This window comes from Chanos chanos, chromosome 4 (genome assembly GCF_902362185.1).
Source record: "Chanos chanos chromosome 4, fChaCha1.1, whole genome shotgun sequence".
NCBI classification, from domain to species: Eukaryota; Metazoa; Chordata; class Actinopteri; order Gonorynchiformes; family Chanidae; genus Chanos; species Chanos chanos.
Genome location: NC_044498.1, coordinates 26,682,920 through 26,698,409, shown reverse-complemented (window position 1 = coordinate 26,698,409; position 15,490 = coordinate 26,682,920). Strand labels below are relative to the sequence as shown.

The 15,490-nt window shown below is 40.8% G+C and overlaps 1 protein-coding gene across 2 annotated transcripts; it reads left to right on the top strand.

The window, feature by feature from the left end:
• Nucleotides 1-851: 851 nt before the first annotated feature.
• Nucleotides 852-3,840, top strand: ccdc25 (coiled-coil domain containing 25). Of its 2 annotated transcripts, none has more exons than XM_030771494.1 (9): nt 852-1,034; nt 1,513-1,560; nt 1,643-1,682; nt 1,816-1,867; nt 2,047-2,122; nt 2,208-2,311; nt 2,761-2,963; nt 3,059-3,104; nt 3,279-3,840. In XM_030771494.1, the coding sequence occupies exons 1-9, from the start codon at nt 1,010-1,012 to the stop codon at nt 3,306-3,308; spliced, it is 624 nt and encodes a 207-aa protein (XP_030627354.1). In that variant the 5' UTR covers nt 852-1,009; the 3' UTR covers nt 3,309-3,840. The 2 variants fall into 2 exon arrangements, with proteins under 2 accessions (XP_030627354.1, XP_030627355.1); XM_030771495.1 differs by having other exon boundaries at nt 1,513-1,575.
• The last annotated feature ends 11,650 nt before the right edge of the window (nt 3,841-15,490 follow it).

The following is a 15,490-nucleotide window of genomic DNA, read 5'->3' as shown; positions in this document are numbered from 1 at the left end:
GAGGCGAACATTATTCTTCCGAAATTTAGTGCCAGACAACACTAGCCAACATTATCTCGATAACTTGTACATTTTAAGCACAACATCTGTTTGCTTTACACTGTCACCTCATGCTGGTTGCAAATAAGGATATAATAGAATTAATTCGTTAGATAAACAGAATTCACCATTGTACTTGTAGACAACAGCGAACCTAATAACATTATTCGTGTCAACTAAACTTGTTTATTCACCACTCGTGAGTAACTTCCCGCTCCCTCCACGATTGTCTTATGGTCACGGTAACTACTAGCGCCAAGGGAGGTGAAATAAAACTAAAGAACAGAAAGGCAAGCCAGCTGTCCGTACATATTTCAGCAAGCCACACATAGAGCATATGAGGATACACAATGAGGCACAAAGAACAAAGCTTACCTAATGCCGAATACACCGGCTGTCGAATGCAGAAATCCGCGACTACCAACCCGAACACGTCTACGCGCGTTTTGCAAGTCTGTTTTGAATCGCGCGCTAAAAGTTGTACAACGATTTTGGGGGTGTTACCGAAAAGGTCCAACAAGTGTTCCGTCAAAGGTATGGTTGTCTGTCATGTGGTGAATGGTTTGATCATTTGATGTCTTTCACCGCAGTCATAGATTCTTTGTTGATGGCGTTTGTGTTCACAAAGAAATTCAATGATAACTGTGGTTCAAACCAGCCAAGTTTGAGCAGCAAATCGGGAGTGTTGGTTGGACCTTTCCGTGAAAATTGTCTTGTTGCTATGGAGCTGTGTGCACTTGGAAGTCACGGAAACTGCTTCTCTTCATCTTCCGGTCAGCTGTCTTTTTATCACTTCCCGTGTCAGATAAATGTTCACGTTAGAAGACACGGTAAACATGTTGAAATTGTGTGTTAGAAACTAATGATCACTATAACTTTAGTTTAGTACACTAACTATTTTAAGTCATTTCTCCACGCTCTTAATTTTAAATTCGAGTTCTTGGTTTGAGGTTTCAAACTTTGTTTTAAGATGGTTTTTTACTTTACCAGCGCCGGTGAGTCGCTAGCATCTACGCTAACCACACTCAGTTAACAAACACATGAAGCTCGTGCTGTCCCAAAAACACAAAAGACCGACAGTGGGTCTTGTAAGGATAACACACACAAGGAAGACATTAATTTAACAGTGGCCTGTAACAGAGATTGTGCATCACAAGTTACATGACAATACGAACACTTAAGCGTTGGTAGTAAGTAAACGTCTAGCTCAGACTCGGGGTTCGTACTGTGCGCTAGTTTCTTATCATCTGTTTGTCTGGTCGTTTAGCTGTTACAGGTGTCGTCAGGTTAACGAGCCCATGCGTAAATTGGGTAATCTGTACATAGTATCTGTAGGTTTTACTCTCTTTTTCGGACGCTGTAAGCTGTTCATCAGCGGTGCTGTTACTTGAAGCTCGTGGTGACCTTTCATTTCTCTTGACTTTTGTTCATTCGTGACGATGCATTTACGGCACGGTCTCCTTTTTTCCACAGTTGTCACGCCGCCCTACACCATCTACATGGGTAAAGACAAATATGAAAGTAAGTGTCCAGTAAGTTCCGTGATTAGTCAAAGCAAACGTTTGACTCACATTGACTAACCCATTGCTTTTCCCCTCCTCAGATGAAGATCTCATAAAGCACGGCTGGCCAGAGGACATATGGTAAGGGCTTTATGGAGAGGCAGCAGGTTGGCCCTACGGTGTAAGACATGTTTTAATATCGTGGCCTTACTGTGTAGGCCATGTTTTAATAATGTTTCAGTGCTATAACTGAGTTAATATTACGTGTCTACAGGTTTCATGTGGATAAGCTGTCCTCTGCCCATGTGTACCTGAGAATGCCCAAGGTAACAGTCCCAGTCACTCTGTTCCATCCCTTAGGAATCACTGTGCATGGCCAGGGCTAGTATGAGTGTCATGGATGAAGACTGTTACACACAACAGTGTGCTAAGACCATGATCTGGTCACAGATTAATCTGTGTTTCTTTTCTTTCTCTGTCTCTTTAACACAAATGTCATAAACAGGGTAAGACAATTGAGGACATACCCAAAGAAGTCCTGATTGATTGTGCACAGCTTGTGAAAAACAACAGCATTCAAGGTGAGCAGGCACAGTTATTCCTCTGGTAAAGAATCTAAGACTGAGGGTTGAATTGTTGATTGAATGGTTGAACTGTTGTTAACAGGTTGCAAAATGAACAACATAAATGTTGTTTACACACCATGGAGCAACCTTAAGAAGACTGGAGACATGGATGTGGGTCAGATCGGGTTTCATCGACAGAAAGACGTGAGTCGTGGGGCTTGGTGAAGGAGAGTGGCTCTCTGTAGGCCTGCAGGACTGTGGCTTGAGTGGGACACAGAGGTGCAGGCTCAGACTGGGGCAGTCTGCAGTAGTATTAGAATAATCAAATGAGACTGAGTTTAGTTTTAAGATGATGTGATTAAATTATACCCTTCAGTCAGGAGACCCATGTGGATAAGTGTATAAATACATTTGAGTCAACTGAATCTAATCTTACACCAAATGAAACTACACAAGAATTATTTTAAAACAACGAGCAGTTGGGAAATGTCATCAGTACACTTCAGACCCAGAATAGTGTTTTAAAACTCCTCCTTTTAGAGTTTTTTGTTTGTTTGTTTGTTTTAAAATGAGACACTCAAGTATGCTATTCACACAGACAATAGTTATTTACAGTGTAACCAAACTTAAAAAAAACGCTTTATTATCATCAGGTAAAAATCGTGGCCGTGGAGAAGAAAATCAATGAAATCATTAACCGGTTAGAAAAAACAAAAGAGGAGCGCTACCCTGATCTGGCCGCAGAAAAAGAGTCTCGGGACAGGGAGGAGAGAAATGAGAAGAAAGCTCAGATTCAAGAACAGAAGAGAAGAGAGAAAGAAGAAATGAAGAGGAAAAAAGAGATGGAGGAACTGAGGTATGCTGGAAACGTGATCAGATCTTAGAAAAACGTTCCATGTTCTGTTTGCTCAGAGTAAAATAACCCTTGTCTTTTTTTTTTACTCGTCATAGGAGTTATTCTTCACTCATGAAAAGTGATAACATGACAACAAATGAGGTAACAGGTCCCAATAATATGCGTTATTTAAATAAATAAATTGTACATCCACACACCTTGAGATGCAGCCACATTTTTCCGCATGCCTAATGTATAATGGAAAAGTCATTGTTTTGTAGTTGTTTAGGCTTAATTTTTAAACTTTATTTTAAAAGCAATTTTTGCCTTTTGCAGGAAGGATATGATTCTGATGACTTCATGTAAATGAGCTGTTATATTAGGCACACCAAGATCTCCCAGTGTTCCCCAAATATGATTGGTACATATCCGAAAGGACGAACCTGTGTACACTGGACCTGTCTGTACATGCATTTCCCAGCTTCCTGTGTGTTTGGCACGGTACATGTGCCAGCAGCCTGCGGTGTTGGGACCATCACTGTGCAACAGAACCAACCAGCACTTCACTGCACTGCGGTAGAAGAGGAGAAAAAAAGACACGATTAGAGCAAAGGTTCCTGACACAACACTTGTGATTGCATCCTCTGAGTCAGGGTTGTTCTGAAAAGCTGCATGTGGCCTCAAAGGTCTGCATTGTTTCCCTGTGCATTTGTCTTAGTTTAGACATTTCCATTGATTTTCCATGGATTTGATGATTTTGAACTTTGTTAATGTTTGGCTCTTTGAGGCTGTGGGAGGACTATATGGTGCTGAGGCCTTGGTGAGACTAGCTCATATTGTTTGAGTTTCAGTGTCTGGATAATGCTTTTCAGGGGTGGACACATACAATAAAAACATACCCTGCACTACACTTGTCTTGGCTGTTTAATCTGTTCTGTCTGAGATGTCCTAACATGTTTTCTTATGGCTCTAATGAAAATGTCTTAGTTAGATAGCTGTCTCAAACAGGCCGTCAGGCATCACTGTCCAACAGGAGAGATGAGGTGCATTCTTATTAGAGAATTACTACTCAGTCACCATGGGATGGTGAAACCTTTTTTTTTTGTAGTTTCTTGAGGTTTCTTGAACTATTTGATATTAATGCCGTGGTGTGAATGACTAACGATTTGATTGAAATGTGAATGAAAAAATCCATGCACCTAGGTGTCTTGTTTAAAAAGTGCTTTTCTCTGCCCAAAACTGTGTTTTCCTCTTACACACTGACACAAACACACGCAGTGCAGAACAGAGCCCAGCTCTCTGCTGGTGATGGCCGTGTGAGACAGCTGGCACAAGCAGGAATCTCACAGGAAGTCTGGGTTGGTTTGCACATCACAGTATTGGTCTAGTGTAGAAACAGCTTCTGAACCAGTCAAATAAAGGACGGAAAACCACAGCTAACTTACACTGGTTTTATATGTGTATGTATTTAAAATACTCTTACCCACTCTGACTTTTTGCATTCCTGTTAACTCTATGTGTTTAACAACCTGTATTGACTAATATGATAGGCTTAAATGAGAAACAAATGGTCTAGTAATAAGATTGACCTATTTTTAAACATTTCCCATGGCAGAGAGTAACATATCTGTCTGGTACAGGTTATTGTTTTTTTTTGTTTGTTTTGTTTTTTCTGAGGATGCACTGTAGCTGCAGTACCACCAGATGGCAGAACTGGGTTGACCATGACTGTTATGTTTGTCAGTCCTGCAGGACCGGAGCTCTGTACAGTTCAGATCTGTCCCTGCTCTAACACGCCTGATTCAGCATGGAAGTGATACAGAACTGAGGAGGGTTCACAGGAGTGTTAGAGAAGAGACAGATGTAAAATGTTATGCACCTCCAGGGGCAGGATTGATTTTTGTTTGTTTTGAAAATTGCTCTTTCTTGCCCTGTATTTCTGGACAGACATAAAGTGTTGGCATGTTACTGGTCAAAAACATTCTTACAGAGATTCACGTGCTGAGATTCTTGTTTGTTTCTCTGTTGCAGATCATATAGTCACTCTGAGGGTTTGAATTATTTGTGCATATTTAAAGATTTCTGTGTTGGTCAGTCTCTACTCTGTCCTCAAGTGTGGGAGGGGTCAGCAATATGTTTATTTGGAAAATTGGATGAGAGTAAGACTAACATCTATTGCTGTTTCCTAATGTTCTTTTTAAAGCCTATGAAATATCCTGGTTAATTAGTTACTGTCTGGGGCAAATTCTGGGTGGAGTATGTGTAATTTGAAAGGCTTTACAGGAAAGACTGAGGTCAGTGAACGCACATGAAAAAGCGCCCTAACTGCCTCAGTCACAAGTCTCAGGACAGTGCGAGACTGCTCTCCTCTGCGGCCCAGTGCCAGCGCTGTCACAGTGGATTCACTTTTACTGCATGAAAAACACACCAGCTCAAACAAATGCCCTTCACTTCAAACACCATTTGATTCTTCGCCTCAAAACTCTTCATCTGGAAAATGTCTTAAATTCTATTCTCCTTTAAGATAGCACACAGAGGTGGTGCATGTGAGGGAAGCTGACATATTCTATACCTCAAATCAAAGACAAGTCCATGTCCTGAGATCCAGAGCCTGCTAAGTAGCATTGTCTTGAAGCTCACTCCTCCACACACACAAAGCCACAGAACAGAGAGGGCAATGTGTGCTGATAGAAAAGAAAGGAGTCATTCTGTTCCCATCCTGGCAGTGCTCAGATCCAGGCTGTAAACTCACGTTGTCACCTCAGATGTCCCCATTTAGGCTGATGGTTCCAGTCCGAGTGGTGTTTATAGGAAAGAACTAGTCATGGAACCAGCTCACAGCATGACCCAGTCATTGCCTCAGAGAAACCAAATGTGGCTCGGCTCACTGAAAGCTGGCCCCAGCAATACCAAACAGTAAGGTAACACCAAATATCTTTGTAGTGTAAGCAAATTGCTTCTAATGCAGTAAGTCATGAGTCAGCACAGTGCAGCAGGTCCAATGTTTTCACCAATGTTCTTGCCACTCTGCCCAATGCTAAAACTGCTGCTGGCAGCTGTATATATATTTATATAGTTTGGATGGTGTTCACCACATACACTTACTGGCCATGAAGGATTAGGTTCACTCTCAGTACAAAGCCAGAGACTGAAAGCAACTGAGCCTGTTTTTGTGGTTTCAGATCAGCTCTATCCAGTGAGGCTTCAAACCAGGTGCCAAATGACTTTGTTGTGATGACACAGATTCCAGCTGTGATGTTGATATCTGGGGGAAATTTTGTAATTGGCAACAGTATAAACTCACTTAGCCACTAATCGTCCGAGTTAATGAACACAGTGGGGGAAACTTGGCTGAAATGATTGTAGATTTGCTTGTCGGAGCTGGAGTGTACCATGGGCTCCACTGGGCAATCTTTTCACTGTTTGGCCGAGTACATGCCAGACCTGCACTGGCTGCCCCATTACCTCCATGTTTAGATAGAGATGAGTAGCATTTCTCTAGATCTGGACCTGCAATACACAATGGCTTCTGTCAGCTATACTTAACACTAGTGCTCAACATAACATAGGTTTTAGCTGACAGACTGCGTGAGGACCACACACACACGTGCACACACCCCATGTGCGTCGGAAGCCTGGGCCAGTGGTGTTGTGTGTGTTTGTATGGACTGCTACTCAGATGGAAAGGATGTGCGTCTCTACTGTGGCCCCCATGCTCAGAGCCAGGTCTCCTAGAGCTTCCAACCAAAACAAACAAGGCCATAAAACCCAGGGTGGAGGATTGAAGCTGTCCTGATGTAAGCTAATGTGGGTAACATATGAGTGAGGAGTGATGCGTTCCCTCTCAGCAGGAGAGCAAGAGAACCCTGAACAGTAAGACGGACTGCTCTTCCCTGGTCCACTGACAACTGCAGGAAACTCCACCAGAACTCACTGGATCACAATTGAAAGGGACAATGGCAGATTTGCTAACAACATTTGCACAAATAATTATTGTTATCTGTTATCAGCAGATGAAATAACTGACTAATTTCAATCAGCTCTGTCAGACGAATCATTCTACAGTTAAACGTTTTACTCTGAGAAGTTTACTACTTTATCAACCAGTTGCCCTCTGATGGTTTTAAATCAGATACATCATTTCTTAGCAGCTTCCATGACCACCAAACATTTGCATAGGGGATAACTACCCCTGTGCAAAAAGTGTACTAAAGTGCACTTTGGAGAAGTGCACATTTTCTTAAAAAGTGTACAATTAATGCCCACATTCTAATCACACTTCAGAGTGTACTAAATGTAATATTTTGGAACAATGTATTTGAACTTAAGTATATTTAAGTTATATTTGATTCAAATTCTAATACAGATTAAATACACTGAGCACTACTTTAATATGTTATTTTGGGACCCTTAAGTTGTACTAAAAAACAATTAAGTATGTACTTCAGGAATATCAAATAAGTGTAGTTGTAGTACTCTTTCAAAATACTTTTGGGAAGTGTTAAAAAAGGTATATATACTGAACTACAACTTAATTGTGTTTGTATTACATTTAAAAGCCACTGAAAGACTACAAATGCAATTATGTATCACTAAAGTAGGACAGAAGTATGTTTTTGAGCTCACAAGTGTTTCCAAGCAACAAGTTTCATATATGTACACTGATACATTGTTCTCCTAACCTAACAATTCGGCTTATGATATTGTGCCACATTTCTCTCAGAGTGCCAATACAGCATTTGCCCTCATATGTAAACCATTTATTGTTTGACAGTAGTTTCCATCAGAGAGTGACAGACTGTACCTCTAATATGGTAGGAAGAGAAGTACATCATTTGTGAGGACAGTTATGCACAGATAACGTTCATCTATCACACGAATTAATCAATACAAAAAACTGGATGATGAACGATACACATATACTTCTACTAGACACAAATGGACACATAAAGTGAACAATAAAGAACTGGGGCTAAGAACCCCAAGGCACGCTGGGAAGCTCCGCCCATCTGCCTCCAACACGCTACAGTATTCCCCTTTGAGTACTTTAGTACACTTAAAGACATAAATAGTATGTTAGTAGTCATGGTACACTGAGTCACTGCTCAAATCCATTGTCTTTCTGGTATTAAAATTAGGTACAATATAATGGCAATTAAGTACACTGGTCTAAAGACCACCTTTTTACCTGCTTTGCTTCAAATAAAATGCACAACAAATCCATTCAGTCGTAGAGTTCAAGTGTATGTATGACATAAAACGAGTAAAAAGTGAATGGAAAAAACAAATTAAGCAAAAGCTCTCCATCAAAAACAATTTATTCAAAACAATGCAGAAATATGATCTAAACCTGTTTGGACAATGGATTACAAGTTGCCCCAGGCAAACAAAAAACCAAAACAGGAAAACAAAAGATTTATTAAATATTTCCCCAAAATTAAAAGTTAAATTGAAAATATGTTGTCTTTTAATGTATGTTTTAGAAGCACACTAAAACTGATCACTTATATTTGTTTAAATAAGCTTTAACACATTAGGAAATTAATTAATCAAAGTGCATTTAAGCAGAGTACACTAAAGCACAATTTAAATGTGCTTAAGTTACCATTATAACAAAGTTCCCTTTTTTAAAAGATCACCAATCACCAATCAATGTAGTAATTTAAAACATACTTTTTGAAAACATTAAAGTATACTTAAAGTGCATGTGATTAAAATACATTAAATTAAAAACATACTTTCATTATTCTTTGGATACTTCAAATATACTTCAGGTATATTTAAGTATACTTAAGGGTATTCAACGTATGCGAAGTGTCAAGTTTCATAACACACACACACACACACAAACACACACACACACACACACACACACACACACTGCCTGAAGGCCAGAGTTATGGGCAGAGCTCCTGCTCCACTTACCGTCAGTATATTTCATCTTGCTGACTCACTCCAGCGTGCAGTGACAGTTGTTTGGAGGGGGGGTCAGCAGGCAGGGGGTGGGGTTAAGCTAGTCTGCTGTCACTACAGATCCCTCTCCTGGTCCTGAGCAAGTCTCCACTCAAGCATGAGATCTCCAGCCTGTTCGTGACAGCGTACTTACTGTCTGCTCACCAGTCATTAGTGTTCAGAGCCGTCTATTAAACAATCACAGAAAGCACATGTGCTCTCCTGGGTCATTCCTTCACAGCCTGTTTTCTTTTAAAACCTATTTCATCTCACCACTCAAGGAAAAGGGATGAAACAAATTGTCATAAAAAATGTCAGTGCAGAACATGAGGGCGCACATCTGATATATAATCTGCAAATAAATAAATAAGTCTGTGATGAGAGAGTGCATATGATGTGTCTCAGTTAGTGGTGAGTCACTGACAGAAGAATGCTCACGGATTGCACCACTGAGCACATAAATTACAACCATGTGATGCTCTCCAGCCATCCAAATGCACTTGGCTGCAGCACACTGCTTCCACACTGCACCAACATCAGTGTTACTCTGAGTGTGTGTGTATGTGTGTGGATGTGTGTGTGTGTTTGAGCGAGGCCAGAGGGAGTCATGGAACGCAAGTGAAATATTTTTTTAGGTAAGACCTTGATAATGTAGACACAACACTCCTAGCTAATTTGCCACTTGGGGAGCGTTTCCTTTACGAGGTGATGGTCCACTGAGACGACCCATATGCATGTGCAGGAGCCACGGCACCTCACAACACGTTCCACAGCCCTCCCCCCAGAATGAAAGCCTTTAACACGTATGTGGCGCTGCACAGTCTGCCTGTCCTGTTAAACGCAGTGAAACTGGAAATGCAACACAATTTCAGCAGGTCGTTGAAGGCCACCAACAGTCGACGTCGGAAAATAAAGAGGCATCAGCGTCTTTGTCATCTTTGTCGTCTCGAACTTGTTCCCGGCATTGTCCAAAAGAGATTTATTTGTTTATTTTTATCTTTTGTGTAATGAAAATTGTTTTGTTGTGGTTTGTTTTGAGGGTTGCAGGCTTTATGATGTTTCCTGTAACAGCTGTTAAGACTGGATGGGACTTGATTTGAAATTCCAATCTTAAAAACTATCCCAGATTTCCCCCCTCACTGTTGAATAAGTATTGGTATTCCATTAACATTCTGTCAAGTAAACTGTTTTCTCTAGGACAACTTTGTGATAAGTGGATATTTTGAGTAAATCTCTCAGATCAGTCAACGCATGACCCAGACAGTTGACATAAAAAGTGAAACTGGGATGACACACAGACATTTTCATCTACCAAATGACTTGCATCTGGTTTCTCTCTCACACTCTGCCCATGAGTTTCCCGGAACATCATGGAAAATTCCACAAAGCCTGTAGCGTCCTCAGATGCCTTTTGTGCCTTGTTGAAAGTTATGACAGCCTCCCAAACAGGTGGACAAGACAGGGGGATTCTCACAGTGCTACTCCTGCTCTTTCACTGTGTTCAGTGGCACACAACAGTACTGAATGCAACCATTACCACACCCCGATAAACAAATACAATTTTAATAAAGAGGAGACAAAACATTTTCTGGTGTTATCAGTTTTTCTTTTTTTTATCAATTTATCCATCAATTTTGTTTTGTTTTTTTGAATAGTGGTGGACCATTTGCTTCCGCGGTTCACTGTTGTTCCTACCACAACTTCATTCATTTATTATAACAATAATAATCACGTGACACAAGCTAAATTAACCTGACCCAGGAACAAGTATTTTGTGTCTGGTTAAATATACATGGTTGATTTTTCACTCTTTTGATAGGAGTTGCTGGACTTGGCACAACCACTAAACTGGAACAGTCATTAAACTGGCACAACCATTAAACTGGTACAACCTCTAAACTGGCACAACCACTAAACTGGTGGTAATGTGTCATTGTCTAAGAAAAATTGAATATTGAGCATGAGTTGATTAATTTAGCACTAAATTAAAAAAGAATGTCTGATGCCATATTGTCCCACTGTTAGCAAGCTGTTAATATGTTAGCATGATGTACATTTGCTAGTGTTTACAAATTCATTTTGTGTCCTCAACATAATTAGCATCTAATCCAAGTGAGCATGAAGTCCAAACAAAACAGAACAGAATTCCCTCTGCGCCAGTCACTCTTACAGCATAGCTACATCCATGCATTGTCTCTTAATGCACCCCAGCCCCTCATAGCTAGAATTGTCTTTTCTCTAGGTTGTACTGCCAGTTGTACTGTTGTCTTTGGGCACTGGTGACTTGAGTTTATAGAAAGCACTTTACAGTGCACACAGGCCCTGTTAGGTCTCCTTCTCCTCCTCTTCCTCCTCTGCATCTGGCTTTTAAATGGGTTTGGGTGTTCTCAAAATGCTCAGCTTAAACAATAATGATAATCTGAAGTTTCCAGCGCCTGTAATAGGGTTGAGAAACCCACAGCTGTCTTAACAGTGCCTGACCCTTTTCCCCAACACCGCTGTACCATCTGGACCCAGTTAGCTTTACTTACAAGTCATGTCCTGTCCCACCCAGAGCCCCACACAGGCAACCCACAGATGATGAGCTCAGCAGAAATGAGGCCCCCACCCCCCTCAGCCCTACAGTTCCACTCCTGTAACTGAACTGGGAGGCTACTCTTTAGAGGAGTTCTCATAATGGGTGCGTCCAGTTACCCAGGCGCCATCATGCTCCACTGAGGGTCACGTGAGCTGAGGCCTGCGTTAATTAACGGGATGATGGCCTTTGTTTTGAGGTAGTGAGCATCTCTTTGGAGAGAGCACAGTGCCTCTCAGGGTGCAGCCAGACGCTGTGTTTCTTCTAAAGCAGATCCAGAGCAGAAATCAAGTTACATAACACCGTGGAGTAGTGTAGGTATGTAATTGCTGACACCTGGAACTGAGTTAGGTTACCAGGCTTTCATGTAAGCGTTCTCTTGGTTTTTGTGAAATTGCTTGAGACAGCATGTTTTTCAGACATGAGTATGTATTCAGTCCAGGACTCTGGGACAACAGTACAGTAAAAATATTAAAACACTACACACTCATGTGTTAAATGATTAGTGGATATCCTGAGGAATGCAACATTTTTCCAATATAGCACTTTTGAAACATCCATTTTCACTGGGATAAGAAAGATTTTTAAACCAATGTCAGATTGACGCCTTCATTTTGGCCTGCTTTGTGCATAGCTTTTGCAAAGAATCCATTGGACAAACGTTTACTTTTTTGGCCATCAGGGATGGGTGGATGAAAACATGGACAATTCTGGCACGGAGGAGTGCATATCTTCCTAATGGCAGTGAAAGCATGGGGATATGGTTTGCTCAAAAAATGTTAAACATTTTCTGTTAGTCTTTATGTCATAAATCTGGGATTTTAGGGAATGTGAATTTCAGTTCTTTTAGTGAAACTGAACTTTCCATTTCCATCCAAATAAAAAACGTTCATGTGTAATTTCCTCCATTAAACTTTATAGCTGTTTACTGACATATTGTTTCTTGCTCTGATGAAGATAAATGTATGAACTTCGCATCTGGACTGATCTGAAGCCCAGTGAAAAGGATTGTTTGAGTAACAGCATTTACATTTAAATCTCCATGTCAAAATGCTACGTTATTTAAAGGAAAAGTGGTTTGGAAAATGGTGAAGCCTTAAAGGAGGAAGGTTGGTACAGACCAAAGAAAACATTTTGCAGCTTCTCAGTGTGCAGTGCGGCCGGAAACCTGACCTGGCCAAGCAGAAGGCACTTCAAAGAGAAGATTGCACAGCAGCTGCACAGCATGTGACTCAAAACCAGAGCCGAAAACGAGAGACGTTCAGACCACCTGTATGGACAAAACACATCACTGTGCTGCCCGACTCAGATATGGCTATGCCATACTTAGGAAACCATTAGTAGTAGTAGTAGTAGTAGTAGTAGTAGTAGTAGTAGTATCACTAAGAGACATAAATAAAGTAGACCCAAAGGGTTGTTGTGCTAAATTAGATTTAATTTCAGTAAATCTCTCCACATTTTGACCTGTATTTAATCTGTCTCTAGTTCTTTGTCATTTGGAGATGAGATAATGCCTGTCCAAATGCCCAAAACATCAGATCCATTTCTAAACATGCCCTCAATTCACTGAAAGTTTTAGAGGAATCTGTTTTTCTTGCTAGCTGTTGAAAAAAATATTCACTGACTAATGGCGACTGACACAGTGAAACTGCATAACGGCCATATCCCTATAGTGAAATATACAGAATAATGTGGTTTACTTACGGCAAACACTAAATTAACCAGACTCGTTTGGAGCAAGACCTTTCCACTTCCATGTGGTTTTTATAAAAAAGTGCATTATGCTGCTTTCTGTCATGAAACAAAACAAAATGATAATGTTTTTATAGAGTTTTCATTCCATTCCATTTCTTTACGGTTCAAACTAAAAACACACTGGAAAGTCAGGATTGGTTAGGGTGTTAGACATTCTCTCCTTGTAATTCAAACTGTACAGCTGAAACAAACAGCAGTAGACTCAGTGGAATATTCAGAAATTCGGTCTGTGGAAAAATAAAATGGTCAGACTTTAGTGTTAGCATTCCTCCTCACCTGAGGTCTAGTCTGGTTGTAGTATTGGTCTCAGACGGGAAGTTCTTCAGATGAAAGGGCTGGATGACTTGCAAGGGAAAAGAAAGACAAGTAAGCAAGGAGCCGGCAGCGCCATGGCGGACAGCTAAAGATATGTAGTACTAGGCCAAGAAGGAGCATGTCTGTGACTGAGGAGAATAAATATAATATAGTGAATGTTGCTGGGGTATTGTTGCATAAAATACAACATGGATCTTCATTATGCTACTGTGTAACACTGACTTTGAGCTTGGTTTGGTAGGGACTACAAATTCACAGATGTGACTTCTACGGAAGCATGATGGGTGATTCTGAAGTTTTCTTTGCTTCTGGGAAATATTTCTCTGGCCATTAGCCTCATGAGGGCTGAGAAACTGTCATTTTCTACCATCCCCCTCGGTAGCGACAAAAATTCACTTGTCATCATAAATAAAATCAGTCCTGGCATGCCATCGTAGTCTATGTTAGAACCTCACTGTTGTGCTGGGCCATGCACAGTTTTCTGTCCTGTCTCCTGAGTCAGGTGGACAGCTCATTTGTGCAACAGAATATGGAATAATAATGCTGCAGCTGCCTGAGGAGGCTTGCTACCTTACCCTGTTTAAACAGCTGCCGTCTGAAATCAGTACTTCTTACTGTATTAGAGAAAAAAACCCCTTTTCCTGTCAATTTGGAACGTCCAATTATCTGTGATCTCGTATGTCTCCCCCTCACATGGCAAACGACTTTGTTACTTGTGAAACCAGCTGCTCATTATTCCATACAATGAGTCCTTCAGTGTTGTCCAGTTTTTTTTTTGGGGGGGGGGGGGGGGGGGGGGGGTCGCTAGTGAAGAGCACAGTTTACTTAACTCAGCAGCAAACTCCACAGATACCTGAGCATTCATAAACACCACACAGAGAGAGGGGGGCATGGGTGATAGTGTTCCTGTGGACATCTGGACACAGGATTTGAATCGTGAATGGAAAATGTGGGATGGACTTCTGCACTGTTACACACTGCCTTAGCTCCTCACTAATGTAAACTTGATGTCTCTTAGATTCTCTGGTCTGATGGTCCAAAAATAGAGAATATCACTGAATCTGTTAATAAACAACCAAAGACATAAAGAATCATAAATATTTCTAAAGAATCCTATTATTCATGAACTGTTACATTTATGGGTACGTTATGTGTCTGGTCGCATGGAGCAAGTTATAAATCCACTAAAACAACACCCAAGAGACAGGATGACTGATGGCCTCAGTTTGAGTCTTTAGAACAGAGAGTACTCTATTTATTAGAATTCTTTCATTTGTTTCCAGTCATGATCCCTAATGATCACATGATCTCTTCTGTCTCCCCAGTGATCTCTACATGATTACCTCAGTGGTACCAACAGCAAACCTTTTTAAACAATGAATCCTGATAGCAATGTGTGTGCTCAAATCCAGTCCAGTGCACAAATCCTGTGATCCATTGCTTTTCTGCAGAGATGTTTGAAAATGCAAATGCGAGGGCAAAAACTTTTACCTTTGATGTTGCCGATGTTATACTAAATCCAGGAATGAGAAAGTACATGCAAGAAATGTATTCCACCTGGAGGGAAAATAAATTTGGCCCCTGCGCCCAGCTTAACATCTGGCTCAGTTGATTCTGGCAAGTGCTGTGTTTTTCAACTGCAACGCCCTCTTAATTCTTTCTTTCCCTTTTTTTTAAACTGAAGCATCAAAAATTCCTCCTTAGTCTGTGTGATGTCTTTTGTGTTGAGGAACAACAGCATACAGAATGCACAGGAAGAAAAGAAAATGAATTCTTTACTCTCCATTAATCTTCCAACCCTCAAGGAATTACAGTACTGTGATCTACAACAGGATGTTATCCTCTGCCCCACGCTGGTTGTCATGTTGTACTTGAACACTAATTATGTCCAAACAACCCCTGGAAATTGTGTTTTTGGTATTAAATTCACATTTTAATGAGCCCACAGTTC

Coding starts and splice junctions, on each gene's coding strand:
- ccdc25 (XM_030771495.1), top strand. CDS start 1,010: ATGGTTTTTTACTTTACCAGCGCCG. Junction 1,868..2,046: donor TGTACCTGAGAATGCCCAAG/GTAACAGTCCCA, acceptor TGTCATAAACAG/GGTAAGACAATTGAGGACAT. Junction 2,312..2,760: donor GGTTTCATCGACAGAAAGAC/GTGAGTCGTGGG, acceptor TATTATCATCAG/GTAAAAATCGTGGCCGTGGA.